The sequence below is a fragment of the Lissotriton helveticus genome, chromosome 8 (assembly GCF_964261635.1).
Source record: "Lissotriton helveticus chromosome 8, aLisHel1.1, whole genome shotgun sequence".
Classification (NCBI taxonomy): domain Eukaryota; kingdom Metazoa; phylum Chordata; class Amphibia; order Caudata; family Salamandridae; genus Lissotriton; species Lissotriton helveticus.
Window position 1 is genome coordinate 1,598,995,813 of NC_136069.1, and position 18,184 is coordinate 1,599,013,996.

General features: G+C 44.7%; 1 protein-coding gene across 1 annotated transcript in view; it reads right to left on the bottom strand.

Annotated features, from left to right (window-relative positions):
• The window catches only part of LOC144773958 (ecto-ADP-ribosyltransferase 5-like), a 147,479-nt gene that overhangs the window by 55,680 nt on the left and 73,615 nt on the right, over positions 1-18,184 (bottom strand). The window contains exon 2 of the mRNA XM_078659010.1: positions 7,746-8,460. Coding sequence (XP_078515136.1) covers positions 7,746-8,460 — 715 coding nt within the window. The remainder of the gene's footprint in view (positions 1-7,745; positions 8,461-18,184) is intronic.

An 18,184-nucleotide genomic window follows, 5' to 3' on the forward strand; every position in this document is an offset into this window, starting at 1 on the left:
TAAACTTATTTTTTTGGAGGGAAGTAGATGTGTGATAATTAACACTGCAGCTTTATTTATTACTGCAGCTTTAAATAGAATCTTGGGATGTCACTAGCTATGTCATCTTATGTTAACATAGGAATATTCTGATGTGATCAGTTGATGTCTGCTGGCATTAGATGTGGATGGGATCTTTATTCCTGGATTAAACTTCTTAATTCATGTTCCTGCATCTTGGATTTATTTATGGGAATACTTCACTATGGTAACACACTCTACGCTGGAATGTCGTACCATCTCATGCACCGATTCCAAATCATCCACAAGAGCACAGCAGGACTTATCTTTGACCTCTCACAACGCACCCACATCTCACCACACCTCAGAGAGATCCGCTAGCTTTTGATACACAAATGCATTCAATTCAAACTCCTTACTCATCCATACAAAGCACTGCACAACATCGGGCCAACATACTTGAACAACTGGCTCCTGCGCTAAGTCGCACTCTCACTCGCACACACACCCGCTTCCACAAAGCAGAACGCGAGGTTGAGCCTTCTCCTACATCGCAGCCAAGACCTGGAACGACCTCTTTCAACACATCAGGGACTCCTCCTCACTCAAAAAGCTGAAGATCTGGCTCTTCTACTTACTCTGCAGGACAGACACACTGCACCCAAGTCCTACGCCTACACACCTGCTTAAGCGCTTGGATACCCTCACAGGTAATTACTTGTGCATACAAATCCAAATTAACACAACGCAACACCACAAAGCACAACACCATACAACACGACACTACATCACACCACACTGAACAACACAATAACGCAATAAAAAAATCTTTGAGAAAAAACCCAGGAAGTTGAAATAACACCAACATTCTCAGAAATTTCCATGAAAGATCTTTGTCATTTTTGTGACTTGTAAGCCAGGAATTGAAAGATCCACCACAAATAGAAGAAATTGCTAAATCACAAAAACCTACTCGCAAGAGGATGCTCATCCATGCGCTGCCTGCTTACTATCTTAGTGATTCAACCCGCCCACAGAGTGGAGAACTCAGCACATAAAAATATATCTTTTTAAGTGCGGAGTTCTCCGCCCGACTGCGGAGTCTCCGTAGCTGTTAAATTACTAGTAGTGGGAGGAGCTTGGCGGGCATCCGAGATGGCCGCGTGAGCACAGCGCTCTCCGGACCCCCGCCACTCCCGGCATGATATCCTGAACATATCCTGACTTTTCACGAGGATTTGTGTAGAGGACGCTGGGCTGATCTTCCTGGAACTTTCGGAATTTGATTCTGACCCGGGGTGCCGGAGTTACGGTGATTCGAACTTTTGGGATCCGCCCTTGAGGTACGCCCGGGACTGGGTGAGGCTCTGTGGCCGTCTTGGAGTTGAACAACAGCGGCAGGGGGATTGGACTTGTGGGTCCCCCTCTTAAGTTTCAGTTTCGATTCTGCCTCAGACTGAGACATCTGGCAGGGGAGTCTGGCCTGGGCTGGGTCCGGGGCACGAGACGGCTGTTGGGCCTTTGGCTGGCTTATTCTCCTATCTGGTTGGCTCTATCCTGGTGGTACCCTTTTGGCGGCTCTTTGATCCCGAAGCCTTATTTTCCTGTGCCCATTCCATCGAGCCTGGTGAATCTCTTTGTGACGCAGTTTCCAACATGGCGGGCAGAGGGGACCGAGAGACACGGAAGACCAAGACACCCCTGCGCGGGGGCCTGGTCCAGTCTAACGTTATGGACCGTTACACCCACTCGAAGGGGTCCCCCGGAGCCTCCCTGCCCGGTCCAAGTGCTGCTGACCACATCGTGGACGCGTCAACGGAGCCGTCCTTGCAGGACATCATGGGCGCCATTTCTGGCATGAGGGAGACGATAGGCCAACAATATGAGGCCTTGGCCCACAAAATCGACACCGTGGCCATTGATGTGAACTTGATTCGAGCCGACCTATCGAAAACCAAAGAGAAGGTGAAATCATTGGATCTCAAGTCATCCAGCCTCACGGCGGACGTCTCGGAGATACAGACGGAGATTGGTAATCTCCGTAGGGTGAACGATTTCATGACCCGGCGCTTGGAGGACTTTGAGAACAGGGCACGTCGCTGTAATGTGCGCGTGGTTGGCGTTCCGGAGAATCCAGAACCTCACTCTGTTGATCTCCTGGTTGAGGACCTGATCCAAAACTATCTCTCTCCGTCTGGACTGAGTAAATTTTTCGCAGTAGAGCGTGCCCATCGAGTTCCGGGGGGCCAGGGTAAGCCAGGAGCCCCGCCGAGGCCTATTGTTGCGAAACTCTTCCATTATAGGGATCGGGACGCTATCCTGCAAGCATCACGTGTGAAGGGCCCGGTGGCCTTTGAGAACGCCACAGTGAACTTTTATCCGGACTTTTCTCAACAGGTCCAGAAACAGCGTATGGGCTTCCGTGGTGTCAAGAAGCGTCTTCGGGACATGGAGTTACGCTACGCTATGCTGTTTCCGACCAGGCTGCGAGTGGAGTACAATGACCGAACCTTTTTCTTTGATCGGCCAGATTCTGTGAACGACTGGCTGGACTCTCTGCCTGGCCGACCTCCTGCGACTGAGTCCGACGCCCACCCGGGTGGTGCTGAGGGTGGTGTGGAGAGCTGAACAATTCGTCTACGCCTGGGCCCTCGTATAGAGTAAACTCTTCCGGGATTCTATGCCTAAGTGCCTCTACTGTTTGTGTGTTTTCCTCGTTATCTGTCTTGATCGGGGTGGCGGGTGGGCCAGAGCCTTTCCTCCTCCGGGGTCTTTTTGTAGAATGGGGGTTCTTGGGCGACAGGCACACTGCATGTTGGGGTGGCTTTTTAGCATTTTGCAGGGGTGCAGGGTGGGGGGTGTTTTCTTGATTGTTGGGGGGTGGGTGGTTGGGAAGTTCGATGTTTGTGTGTTATGTTCTCAAGGCGACTTTATCTTGCTACTGATGGTTTTTATGTCATGCTCATGGAGGAGGGGTTTCGGCGTTGCTGTGTGGGATGGGGGTAGCGGGTTTAGGTTTGTTTCGTGGAATGTTAATGGTCTGGGGGATCGTATTAAGCGGAGTGTGGTGTTGAAATGTTTACGACGTTTATCTCCAGATGTTGTTTTTCTGCAGGAGACTCATTTGGTGGGCAATACTTGTCGTGCGATGAATAGGTGGGGCTATCGCCTTGCCGCACATTCGGGGTTTACCACGGGTTCCAGGGGGGTGGGTATCCTTGTTCGGGCTTCCCTCCCCCTAGCTATTGATGATGTGATCCTTGATGATCGGGGGCGATATGCTGTCCTCGTGGGTCGTTATGAGGGTCGTACCCTCTCCTTATTTGCTGTTTATGTGCCCCCCGGCCTGCAGACTTCTACCTTTTCCGATTTGGGCCGTGTTTTGTTGGACCTCCCTAATAGTACTCTCTTCATTGCAGGTGACTTTAATTCTGTGTTCTCCGGTCTACACGATCGCCACCCCCCTACGGATACTCCTTCGGCCCAACAGTGGCTGGGTGGGTTTCTGGACACGTTTGGCTTGGTGGATTGCTGGAGGCTTATGCATCCTACTCAGCTTCAATACACTTTCCACTCTGGGGCCCATGGGAGTTTGTCTAGACTGGACTATTTCCTGATGCCTGCGGCCCAGTCGCCGGCGGTGCGTGAGATTAGACACCTCCCCCGGGGCATTTCCGATCATTCCCGCTCTGGCTTTGTTTTGAGATGGGGGTGGAAGCGGCGGGCCGGGTTGCTCCTATCAACCCATGGTACCTTACCTCCCCCGAGACCCGCAACCTTTTGACTAAGTCTTTGGACGCCTATTTTTTAGACAACGAGGGATCCGTTTCCTCTGCGGTATCCCTGTGGGAGGCCTTTAAGACAGTGATTCGTGGACAGGCCCTTTCCCTTATTGTTGAATCCAGGAGGGCGAGGGATTGGGAGGTGGTGGACCTCGAGAGGGAGATTGCTGAAAAGGAGGCTGCCTTAGAGTCGGAATTCACATCTGATAAACTCCATGCCCTGGGTCTGAAACAATTTGCTTATAAGTCTTTGGTCACGGATGCGGCCAAACAGATGTTCCGGGAGCAACAGGGTCGTCTGTATGATGTGGGGGACAAAGCGGGCAAATTATTGGCGTGGTTGGATAAGAAGGAGAGGGCGAATCGTGTGGTGCCCGTGATTCAATCATCGAATGGTGTGAGAGTGACGGACCCGATTGGAATAGTTGCATGTTTTGCTGAGTATTTTCGAGTGGTTTATACCCCTGTGTCTGGACGGGATGTTGCTGACTCTCGCCTTCTGTTGCGCGATATAGCTTTGCCCAGTGTCTCCGATTTAGACTGTAAATCGTTGGAGTCCCCTTTTACTACTGACGAGATAGCTACTGCCATTCGCTCACTCCGTTCGGGCAAAGCCTTGGGCCCGAACGGGTTGCCAATTGAACTGTACAAGCTATGTCCTGATAAGGTGGCGCCCAATCTTCGCGACATGTTTTTGGAGTCCCGGGAACGGGGTGTTCTCCCGTATGATCAGCGTCTGGCTACGATAGTCGTAATTCCCAAGGACGGTAAACCGCGGGACCTTTGTTCGTCTTATAGGCCCATTTCCTTGTTAAACGTTGAGCCCAAGGTCCTGGCTAAGCTCCTGGCGACCCGCCTCTTGACGGTCATTAGTGACTTGGTTCATCCGGATCAATCCGGATTTATCCCACATCGCAACACGGCTCTTAACCTACGTCGTCTCCACGGTGCTGTTGCGAGGGCGGGGCTTCTGACGGAACCGGCCATTTTGGCCTCGTTGGATGCCTCGATGGCTTTTGACACTGTGGAGTGGCCCTATCTTTGGGCTGCTCTTGAAAAATTTGGTTTTGGCCCTGAGTTTATCGGTTGGGTGAAGTTGTTATACGCTGAACCCTTAGCGCAGGTAGTGGTGAACGGTAGAGTGTCTGTCCCCTTCTGCCTTGGTAGGGGGACCCGTCAGGGTTGCCCCTTGTCTCCGTTGCTTTTTGCGCTCGCCCTGGAACCGTTAGCTGCGTGGCTTCGATGGGAGCCTTCACTCAAAGGGATCCGTTGGTCACCGGACTTTGAGGACCGCGTCTCACTTTACGCGGATGACATTCTTTTATATATTACTTCCCCGCGTAAATCTCTAAATGTTTTATTTGATGTTCTTACCTCGTTTGGTGCTAACTCGGGCCTAGTTATTAATTGGGCTAAGTCCTGCGTGTATGTTCTTTCGGGTGTTTTGCCCCCACTGCCGGACAGATTTCCTATCCAGGTGGTCCAGTCTGGCTTCCAGTATTTGGGGATCTTTATTACGCTGGACTCCTCACTCCGATTCGAGCGCAATCTCCTCCCCCCGCTTCTTAGACTGCGGCTAGATGTGGCCCGTTGGCGTAAGCTGCCCCTGTCTCCTCTGGGCAGGGCAGCCCTTTTTAAAATGATGTCCTTGCCGCGGTTCCTCTACGCACTTCAGAATTCTTATGACGACGTTACCGCTACCTATTTCCGAGAGATCGAGAGTCTTCAAAGACAACTGATCTGGGACGGGCGTCCACGTATTGCCCTTGCGAAACTCACCATCCCTTGGTATGACGGGGGCATGGCGCTCCCCGACATCAAGAGATATTACTGGGCTGCCCAGCTGTCTGCCATCAACCACGCGATGTATTCACCGGGTCGGGATCCGGCCTTTGAGATGGATAGACTCCAGCTGCCGGGAGGGGACTTTAATAGAGCGCTTTATTCTAGATCGGCCGGGCGCCATCTTGTGGGCCCGTCCAGGATCGCAGTCACTGTGTGGCGCGCCGCGCATGTGAGTTTGGCCTGGGAGAATCGATTGACACTGGCGACGCCGCTTTATGCCTCTGAACGTTTGGGGTGTCTCTGGTCTACTAAGGGATTCGACCGCTGGGATATGATTGGGATATGTAAGGTGGGTGATGTCTGTGCGAAAGGTAGCGTGAAGTCATTCCAGACCCTTAAGGCAGAATACGACTTGAGTGATAGAGAGTTTTTTCGGTATCTGCAGGTCCGGCATGCCCTGGCCTCAGCTCTAACTCCTGATGTGACCCTGCCCGAGTCTTCCCCCCTTGAAGATCGTATACTAGATGGACACCTGCCTGATAGTACTATCTCCCTTATTTATAAAAAATTGATTCATAGTCGCGCCGACCTGTTGGTCCACCTTAGGGAGCTGTGGGTCGGTGACGGATTGGAATTAGATGACGAGGATTGGCAGTCAGCACTCTCTTCTCCTAAGGAGGTAGCCATTCCCGCCCGTCTTCGTTTGGTGCAACTTAAGATCCTCCACCGCGTGTATGTAACTGGTCCGCACCTGGTTGTAATGGGTTTTTCCCCGGATGGCTTATGTAAGCGTGGCTGTGGGATGAGTGCTACCTTTATGCATATACTTTGGGAATGCCCGTTGGTGGCGGCCTACTGGATTGATGTACTTGATGTGATGACTGTCGTGACTGGTGTTGCCCTGCGGCCTGAGGCCCGACGATGCCTGTTGAACGTGTGGGAACCCACCGATTATTCTGTGGCTCAGACCAGATGGGCAACCTTGGGGTACATGGTCGCGAAGCGGGACATTGCGCAACTTTGGGGCGCATCCAGACCTCCGGACGTTTCGGTGTGGGAGGATAACATGGACTGGTCCATGTTTCGAGAGAAGACCGTCTATGTGGCTAGGGGCAGACCCAGGGCGTGGACTAAAATTTGGGGTCAGTGGAATGCATATCGTGGAGACATTTGTACCCCTCCCTTGGTTGACACATCCGATGTTACCCTGTCTCCCTAGGCTGACGTTCCCGAAATTTTTCATTCTCTTTTTAGGATTTTCCTGTCCTCCCTGCTGCCCCCCCCCCCCCCCTGCCGAGTCTCATTGATTTACCTTTATCTTCCTGATTAGTGGACTTCCCCTCTGTCATCTGGGCTGACGTGATTGCTACATTCGCCTTGTTTTGGTTTGTTATTTTAATGTTTAAGACAAAAAACTGTTGTGTCCTGTCATATGCTTTGTGCAATATTTAATCTGTGATTTGGGCCTGGCCACGGAGATTAATGTTTACTACATGGTACGTGCTTTGCGAATTAGCGGCCAGCCCGTGTGGTTGTAGGCCCATCTCTGTACTTTTTATCTGATTGCTCAATAAAAGTTTTTAACCCAAAAAAAAAAAAAAATAATTACTAGTAGTGAAATTAATCTTGTAGTTTGTGAATACCGAAAAATAGTCAACTTACACCAATGTGTGAGTTTACCTTTGTGAATCAAGTCCTGAGTGAGGTGGCAGTGGTTAGTGTGATTATTTCCTGCTCCTGTGTATTTAAGCAGTAATCAGGGCTTTCCTGATTGGTCAAAATGTCCTACGCTTAGATAAATCACTTGATGTTTAGACCTTCTAGTGCCAGAGAAACAGATCTATATCAGCATTTAGTATGAAGTAAAAACAATTCTATGTGAGCTAAATTTGCTGATTTAGAGGTTGGAGTCATAACCGTGAGGAATGTATCATTGCCTTATTACATGTGCATTATATGCGAATGCCCTTGTAATTAGGGTGAGGGAAGGTGTGAAGATGTACCCTATGCCCCTGACTCCACATCGGGCCCAAGGTCTCCACATGCACTCACTGGCCACAGTATTTCCCATCAATATCAGTTTAATAGGGCGGGTTCCATGCGTTTTATGCATCTGCACACAAACAAATGATGCTATGTCGACATGACTATTTTTCGCCCAGACAGGCGTATACCTACCGTCTAGGTATGCACATTTATATTTACTGCAGGCCTCTTGTGTACTGTTTAGTACAAATCTGTGACCTTGCTCCATGTATTTGGTCACGGTGAACACCTCACTCGCTGGAATCAGCACCTCTGCCTGATCAGGATAAAAGGAATACTTCTGAATGTGAACTCCAAAGCAGGATCTTATGGCGAAGAAGGAATCCAAGCCAAATTCCTCTGCTATTTTTTTATCCAATGATGTTGAAGTAAATTGACCAAATCTCATTTTCTTGTCTGATCCCTTCGGTGGCGAAAACTGAACCGTCACTCCCCTGTACACATCGTTGGGATGGCTTTTGCAACTTTCTTTTAAGAGCTGAAAAGCTCTGGTCAGGTAGAAGTGGAAGGATTTGAAATGAAAATTGTTCATGTAATGTGCTGTGGACTGGCCGCCCTCCCGGACAGCGGCGTTGAACTGCGTGTAAATACCACTGCCCGTGTAGGCCATCAGGGCCACCCCGTACTCGTCCTTGAAGCCCCTGGGGAGGCGGGGCAGCGTGCCGCTGTTTTTCCTTCGCGCCCATTCTTGTGTTGCACTGTTCCATTGCTGTCTTAACGGAATATTTCTTGATAGTTCTTTTTCTAACAGTCCTTCTGTTATAATTCTTTCCTCCATTTTATCAGCACAGCCATCGTATTGATCATCAAAGGAGTTCGGCACCATGTCGAGCATGATTACATTTGCCTGGAGAAAAGAGATGACAGCAGATTTAACACTGGGAGTCAATGGAGGCAGCTCAAAGCATTTACAACATGGCATCTGTAGGACAGTGGCGCAGTAGAGGCGCTATAGGCCTCGATGCAAGACAGTGCTTGATTTGTAAATAAACAAAAACAAAAAAAGTGCCTCGGCCAGGGGCCCACTGCAGCGTGTGCCTTCCATTGCCCCTGCCAGAGCCGACAGTACCAGGTGTTTCATCATTAATGTATAGCAAAATATTAACCAATGTTTTTGTGCATATCTCAAAATCAGACAGACTGAGCTACCATGTGGTGGACTGTCAGTGCCGGTGTTGAGAATTAACCACCGGTGCCGAGCACCGGAACCCACCGGCTCAAATTAATCACTGATGCAAGAATAGAAAATGTTACCTCAGCCATGGTTCGGTGGAAAAGTGCAGCTGCAACTGGGGTGCAGTGGGACGCTCACATCCCTTGGACCTGGTGCGACTGCACCTGCTGCGCCATTGATGGCTACCCAATGGTGCAAGATAAACACTTGTATTTTGAAACTACTGGCATTTCAACCAGTTTTCATTGCACTGCCGTCATTTATCGCCACTCTCTAGAATGTGACGCCCTTCCTTGCAGTATCTGCGCCATACGGCCTTCAGTGAGATCTTGCAATATTTAGCACCAACAGGACATTTAATATTTTGGTGGGCAGATGTAAGTCTGTCAGGGCGACAGAGTAGATTACTCCGTCGCCCTTATGGAGTCCCCACCTGCAAAATTTAGAAATGACCACCAAGCTGGGAGTAATTCCTGAAGCATTGACAAGCTGGAGGTCATTTCTGAAGCACTGTCAGGAACCACATTCACGGCAGAAACTGTCAATGTTTTTTTATAAAGATTTTGCGTATTCTCCGTCAATGTGACAGAGGCGTCCATCAAATGTAGCTTTTGTCCAACAAAAAAATAGAAAAAATGAATGCGCCCCTTGCCATGAGAGTTTTCTCCATGGCAAGGGGGGCATTAGACAATTTTCTCTGACCCTTACCAGCAAGGTTTTCCTGTCAGTGATGGGCTGCGAAAACTAACCTGTATGTCCGCCCATCCACAGTAGGTAGGCGTGCACAGAAATCAACCTTCTACAAACCCTTGCCCGTCGGACTGTTGAAGGGGTGTAACCAGGGCAGAGACAGAGTAGTCTCTGCCACGGTTACACCAAATGGCCAGCTGTATTTAAATCTTGCATTTAAACCATTACTATGGAGTATCCTTACACCCAACATATAAATCAGATCCTTAATCTACATGTTAGTGTTTTTTTTTTTACCCTTTTAGCATGTCACTGCACTGTGTAATTTCAAAACAAGATATATGCATACTGAGGCTGTGGGGCTTTGAAGAGGCCACTTCAACCTAACACTTTCATCAAATGAAGTTCCACCAAAATGTCTAGAAGCCTCGCTCCTTTCAGCCTAAGTCTAACCTCCTGATGCATTTTATTTGCTGTTTCTGGGACTTGCATGGCTCATGGTTCATTCCCCTTCATGTCCATTCGCTTTGCTGGCTCGATATCCCATGCAGAATATGTCCATCTATGGAACCCTGCCATTTTTAAATTGAAGCAGTGTCAATTTTTTCACTTCTATGTGTAACTAGCTATTAAAGTTCAAGTGTTTTATCTGGGACTTGTCGTCTTGTTTATTCCATTGTAAGATAAGGACTACAAGTTCTCGAATTCAAAGAAAAAACCTAGTTTGGAGCAGCTCATCACACGCTGACCCTGTACATTTGACAGCTATGAAGTCCTCTCACAGGGCTGTCATTCTTTGAAAAGCTGAAAGCTGCATCAATGGTTTATGCACACCCATGAAGTATTTGTGACGGAACTGTTTAGAGGAACGTATGCCTAACCTGGTGCTTTTGGGAGTTTGTCATGTCAGCTGAGGGGAAAGAGCTGATAGAGCGCAAGCTCACCTGCTCGGTTTTACCATACACACCTGGGCCCATAAAACTATATACACATTGAATAGGTAAACCTACACTCAATCAATTTTAGTTAACCCTTCAGAACCTATACCATTTGACTTACCAATCCAAGCCACTGATACATAAAGTCCTAGAGGATCAAGGGAGTTAGCAAGCAAATAGGTAGTAAATAACATTTGCGTTTATAAAACCACAAACACAGGAAAGGTTTAAGTTCTTTTATCTAAGTAAAAATCGTTAAATATTTGAAAACATGAAATCAATAATTTCTTGTTCTATTTAGAATGAAAAAGATTGGAAACGAAATGTGCAATAATTTGGAAAGAAATATCATTAAGCATTTAACACAGGGCGGGTAGAAAAAGGAAGACAGTACAATGACAAACCCACACTTTATAGTTACCTAGAATGGTGTGAAGACCAACCCTGGCCACGAGCTGAGATAAAGGATAGGAAACCCAAAGTGCAGGTGCCAGTGAGAAAGAACAGGTACAGACTAGAATCAGGACAGGTTACGGACCAAATTGGATCAGGACTGGACCACCAGAGGTTAAGATCGGCACCACAGCTAAAGTTCAGAACGCCAGCATTGTAAACCCTCTCTGCAGCTAACAGTCAAACCCCGATTGGGTTATTTAACTCCTTCCCAGAACCCCGATTGAGTTATCGAATCTTCTGACCGAGTGCTCCGTCAGCACCTCTGCTCTCGATCACCTATTGAGTGCATTGGGTCAGTGACAGGTCAGCTGTCCGGACAAGTCGGACAATCTAACTAGCTAAGCCTACCCTAGTTATACTATTTTCCAGGTCAGTGTACCACCCTCCAATGTTGCAAATGTGTGAATCCCACATTTGTATTGGTCAAAAGACGAGGAGAGGTCATCACACCATATTAATATGAGGTAACTGTCATTCAGTATTTAAATTACGTTCCCTCCCATAACTTTATCTTCCCATGCACTTTTATTCCACCCGGCAGTGAATGTATCAATAACATACAATGTTATAACAAATTATACAATTCAGCTTCCTTTGGCAGGGTTAGGAGTTCATGTTCTCATAGTTTCACAGTTCATGTCTGATGCTGGCACTGGGTCAATGCTATGGCTACAATAGGTTGAGTTTCTCTGTGCAGGCACAGTTCCTCCAAAGATGGCGTTCAGAAGTACATTCCAGGTCCAAATACAATCCATGCAAAAATAGAAGAGAAACAGTTTTAGAAACAGGATAAATGAATGCACTGTATACCACTTATCTCTATTCTATTCCCAATTATTTTATTTAAACTATTGTATTAAGGTGTAGGCAGAACAAACTACTTAGCAAAAGCAGCGATGCAAGCTTCTTACACGTTAGGACACAGAACAGCCATCTTAGTTCTAGTGCCAGGAAGCAAAAGTTTCCCACCAAGCGAAGTAATACGTCCTGTCACGTGAGTGTGACAGACACATGCACAGTAGAAAATCCCGCATAGCAGCAGCCATTTTAATGCAAGCGGATTACAATTAGTAAAAGCACATTGTCGAGCGTCCCCTAGATACTAAAAACGTCGTGTAATGCAATATTAATATGACGAAACATGTTAGTTAGTACATTAATATTGTTTTCGAGAGGGCTGAATACAAGCAAGTCATTTTATGTGTGCAACCTTGCTCCTTCAATCCCCTCTTTGATGATATTTTATATCATCACCAATTAATGAAACAGATGCCAACTTTCACATTTCACTCAACTCAATTTCTTTAAACTTTCTTTTAAGTTTCTTTTCATTATTCATGTGAACGTTTTTCACTTTCTTGTACAAAGTCCATTCAACTCTTCTAATTCGATTTCATTAATATTTCTTTTCTTTCCTTTCTTATTCACTTTATATGTCTTTTTATGCTTGCGACATTTGCAACAAATTATTATCCCTAAAATCAGTAGGGCTATTCCCAACATTGGCATCAGTATTCTACCTACAAAACTTTTTCCTACGTTAGAAAATCAACTACTTATAGAGGAGAAACCATCTGTAAGTGTCTTCCATGCACTATCAACCTCCAGTGGTTTGAGTTCTTTTTCCAAATGTGTAATATTCCTTACATACATCTTGATTTCAACACTTTTGTCAGGTATGTAAGTGCAACAATGTTGTGCTTTCAACAGTCTACAGACTGCGGCCCCTTTTGCCAACAATGTATCAAGAGCAAGTCGATTTTGTAAAACCATTGACCTTACCGCAACCAATTCAGTATTGATCATTAAGAATCCTCCAGCAGTGTCAGTCGATAAACGATCCACCACTGTTGACAATTTGCAAATTCTTTGAGTATTCAAAACCACTCCCACTGATGGTATTAATGCACTAAATATATCACCTACAATTTCTGCAAAACTAGTCTTTTACTACGCATTATTTCATTAGTTTCTTCATTGCTTCCAGTGGTTTGGTTTACATGATATACCTTTGGGAATACTATTCCAAAATAGCAACTCCCATACCAATGATCAGGCAATTTGTAATATGCTTTGTTCCCACATATGTAATACATTCCAGGAAATACTGGCTCAGTTCCATCTTTGAACCCCCAATCCTCAATTACTTTAAAATTGTGTTTACATTCACTAGAACCAATACATATATTGTTATAATAACAAGAAAAGGAAACTCTCTCCCTCCCTGTTGAGACAGAGTTTTTCTTTTCTTTTCAAAGTCCAGCAACATAGCAGAGTGAGTTTTTCCATTCAAGGCGTACTCTTTATTTTCTGGCAATTTAGGAATTTTTTCGTTTCTGTTCAGTAGCCTTTCTCTGGAAATCTTCTCTCCTTTTCTCAACTAAGTTCAAAAATATTTTTTCTTTGTCATGTAAAATGCATGTTAAATTGTTCTTGTGTGCTTCAGATATATCTATTGTACCAATTGTTAGAAAATATTCACCCATATAATGAGTTATGTCACTTTTAGTATTTACAGTATTCAGGTTACTTGCTAAAATACTACATGAAATACCATAGGTCAGGGGCAAATGGTGATAAGTAACACCCTCGGCTACAGATGTAGGTAACTTCATACAAACATAGCAATCACTTATTTCCATTGCTTCTACATAATGTACTAACAGATTTGGCAATACGTTCAAGTGTGTTCTATGTCTAATCCTAATATAATGCAATCCTTCCTCATCTGATGCTTCTAGTTCTACCTTTTTGCTGTCTAAAACTATCTATTTTTCCATGTACATTTGACTTTTCAGGTGCATCTTTTTTCTCATGAATGTTAGTGTTATTCTTCTCACTTTTACTCATTAGATAAGGAATAGCTACCGTTAGTCCTAACCATACTATGAGTATTATCACTATACTACATGTGCATATCCTACAGCATGTTTTAAAGCAATTTCTTTTCGGTTTACCATTAACAGTATGATCAGCCATTTTTCTGACTAAGGAGACTAGCCCCTCTTTTGAGACCTTTCACAGAATTTTAACATGTGAAATTTTCAAGTTGGTCTTACTTCTTCGTCTGTTGGATCATCAATTAGTTCGTCATCATTTTCATCACTCAATTCTACATTTTCAAAATCTTCAAGGATGACATAGGTCCATTCAGGGCCTTTGCACTTATTATTCAGTCTTTTCAGTGGAGGACTCCTCCTTCTTGGTTGTTCTGTGGAAAGCCCAGTTTGACTCGATATTTCGTTTACTTGCTCTGGTTCTTCATTTATTGTTTTAAGACGAATTTTCAATCTTTTGACAAAACCAGGCCACTATCTCCCTTTCTGAGTCTTTTAGCTGGTACTGTGGTTTGGTTTTCTTCAATTGCTCTTTTATTCTCGTTCAGTTGTGGCACAATTTGTACATCTTCGTTGTCTATATCCCTCTCTATCTGACTTGGTCCAGGTCTTGTTTCTGTTTCTTCTGCCTGGATGCTAATCCAGCCTTGTTCAGGAGTGTGCTGTAATTGACTTTGATTTGGTTCACTTTCTTCTTCCTGAACACGTTTTTCTACATCTATCTGATCCTGCTCAGGTATCTCGGTCTTTTGTTTTTCTTCTTCCTGAGCCTTCGCCCTATTACCTATCTGTCCCTCCTCAGACTCTGGAACTGTGACAGGTATCTGGAATGTCTGAATATATTTATCTCTCCTTATCTTTTCCTCCTCACAATTACTATTGGCTTTGATTGCTGTAATCTGAGTACGTTCTTCTATTCCTGACTCATCCTCACTATCACTCTGTCTATCTAAATAGGTCTGACTTCTGGTTCTCACAACATCTGCAGGAATGTCAATCACTGGAATCCATTCATCCTGACTGGTGCTCAGTTGTTTATCATCAACTACTTTGGAATCACTTTCCTGGGACTCCTCAGCTGCACAACCTTCAGCTTCAGTTACATCAGTTTCCGTCACTCTTTTGGTGTGACTCGCATGGATCCAATTTGAAATTGCCTTGCAATTTACAGCTATAGTGGTGACCAATATCACTTGTTTAGGCCTTTCCCACCTCGGAGCTAGGCAAGATTTTTGAGTATGTTCCTTTATCACAACCCAGTCACCAGGAATCAGATCATGTGCTGGAGTTGATTGTCTGGCGACAGCGTCTTCTCCAACCTGGTGAGAGATAGAACGCACGTGGTCAGCCAGTTCTTTGCAGTACTCTAGTACTAAGTCATTAGATATATTTATCAGCTTGTCTCCCGGCACCCATGCCTGCCTCATTGCTCTTCCCAGGAGTATCTCATGAGGACTCAAGCCTGTATTTCTGTCTGGAATGCTTCTGAGTCTCATCAGAACAAGAGGTAAAGCATCAGGCCAATCTAATTGAGTTGATTCATATATCTTTCCCAATCTTGATTTGATTGTGCCATTCAGTTGTTCCACCACTCCAGAAGCCTCTGGGCAGTATGCACAGTGCAGCCTTTGCTCAATTTTAAATGCTTCACAGATTAGACCAATTATTTCGTTATTAAAATGCCTTCCTCGGTCTGTTTCAATTGTTACTTGAAAACCAAAATGTGGAATGAGCTCTCTGAGTAGTAGTTTTGCTACAGTAATGCTATCATTTCTGTGAGTAGGGTAAGCTTCCACCTATTTATAAAACAGGCAGACAATGACAAGGACATACTTCATTCCTCTGCAAGGGGGTAACTGAATAAAATCAATCTGAAGAAGAATAAAAAGACCTTCTGCTTTCCCAATCTTTCCTGGTAAAACTACAGTTTTCTTTCCAGGATTCATTTGCTGACAAATTAAGCACCTATGGCAAAGACTCTCTGCTACATTCCTGAACTTTGCATTGAACCAAGTCTGTCTAAATAATCTAATCATGGCGTCCCACCCTAGGTGAGAATCACCATGGTACATTCTAGCCATAGGAGCAAGCATACTGTCTGATAACACAGGTCTTCCCTCAAGGTAAACAATGACACCATCTTCAGCCCTTTTCTGACAACCTATTTGTGCCCACTCTTCCTTTTCTTTTTGTTCTGCATCATTTTGCAAGTCTCTAACATATTCCCACGTTTTCGCTCTTCCAAGCAACTTTGGCAGCTGTTTCCATTTGTTTCAATTTTCTTATTTATTGCCATTTTATTTTTGGCGCAATATTGAGCTAATTGGTCAGCATATCGGTTACCTGCTGTCACTCTGCCATTGCCAGATTGGTGAGCAGCACACTTGACCACAGCTACTGTTTCTGGTAATTTCAGCAAATCTTTCACATAATTTGCATTTTTAATAGGAGTGCCTGATGAAGTCAGAAACTCCCTTTGCATCCAGAGTTGGCCAAAATCATGCACAACTCCATAGCCATACTGGCTATCTGTATAAATGGTCACTTTTAAATTTTTCCCAATTTTGAAAGCCTTTGCCAATGCAATTAATTCAGCTACTTGTGCAGATTTGACTCCAGGTAAATAGGATGCTTCAACTGGACCCCATAGAGTACACACAGCATAAGCAGCACTCAAACCTCCTTTCTCATGTCGCATGCACGAACCATCTACAAATAGCTCATGTTCTGAGTTTTTTAGTGGCTCTTCTCTTATATCTGGGTGAGGTTTAGTACAGTATTCTGTAAGATTAATACAATTATGTTCGACTTCATTTTTAACTTCTGCAAATTGTGAATCAGGCAATAACGTTGCTGGGTTCAGAATATTACACCTCGAAATAGTCACATTTTCTGCACCTACAAGAATTTGTTCATACTTAGTCAGCCAACTAGGAGTTAGGTACTGAGTTTTAGTTCTGGTCAACAAAATCACAACTGCATGTGGGACATATACGGTTACTGGATGTCCCATAATAATGGACTCACTTTGCCCAAGACTCATGCAAGTTGCTGCTACTGCTTTCAGACATCCTGGCAATGCAGCTGCCACTGGATCCAGTGTAGACGAAAAATATGCAATAGGATGTTTCATCAGACCATGGGTCTGAATCAGAACTGAAAGTGCACAATTGTCTCTTGTATCGCAAAACAATGCAAAATCTTTTGAATAGTCAGGCATCCCTAATGCTGGAGCTGAACACAGACAATTTCGTAATTTTAAGAAAGGTGACATGCTTTCATCATCCCATTCTACTGGGTCTTTTGCTCTTTTCTTTGTCATTTGTATCAATGGTTTTGCTAGGACTGCAAACCCCACAATCTATTGCATGCAGTAACCTACAACTCCAAGAAACATTCTAATTTCTTTCTGTGTTTGAGGTAGATCCATGTTTTGAATTATTCTGATTCTTTCAGAAGTAACCCTTCTGACACCTCTCTCTGTCTGGTGCCCCAGATATTTCACGGATGTAGTACAAAATTGCAGTTTCTCAGGTGATACTTTGTGTCCTCCTTTACCTAAATGATTCAGTAAAGCAATGGTGTCAACAACACAGTCATTTCGATTTTTAGACGCCACCAGTAGGTCGTCTATATACTGCACCGAGACTGATTGTCCGGGCAATATTAAGGAGTCAAGGCACTTTTTCAAGATCTGATTAAAAATCGATGGGCTTTCTGTGTACCCCTGAGGGACACAATTCCAAACATAGATACGGTCGTCGAACTTGAATGAGAAAATATATTTGCTATCCGGATGTAATGGTATGAAGAAAAATGCATGGCACAAATCTATTACAGTAAACCAGCCTGCTGCCCACGGTATTTGATACAAAATTACAGCAGGGTTTGGCACAACTGGACAACATGGGACAACAATTTTATTAATTTTGTGGAGGTCTTGTACGACCCTGTACTTTCCGCTCAGTTTCTTTATGCCAATTATGGGTGAATTACATGGACTGCTCAATATCTCCTACAAAATAACTGCTTCAACTAGACGTTTTACTTCTAGTGCAACTCCTGCTTTCATTTCTGGGCTAATTTTGTACTGTCGAATATTTGGGTAAACTACACCTTCTTTTACTGTCACTTTCACTGGATTGCCATTTGCCATTAATCCTACATCTTTTCCTGTGAAATCCCACACATTAGGATTTACCGTATGTTGTAACTCTTTTGTCAAATCTTCTAAAGTAAACTTTTTATTTTCAGTTCCTTGTTTTGCTAACATTAATTTATAAATTCCATCTTCATCAGGGGTTTGAATTTCAACACCATTTGGTGTGGAAAAGATGATGCAATTTATTTTTCACAGCAAATCTCTACCTAACAGGTTTACTGGACTTGGGTCACATACAACAAACTTGTGCATTTCTTTAAAATTGCCTATTCTGACTTCCATTGGTTCAGTAACTGGGGTAATAATTTGTCTAT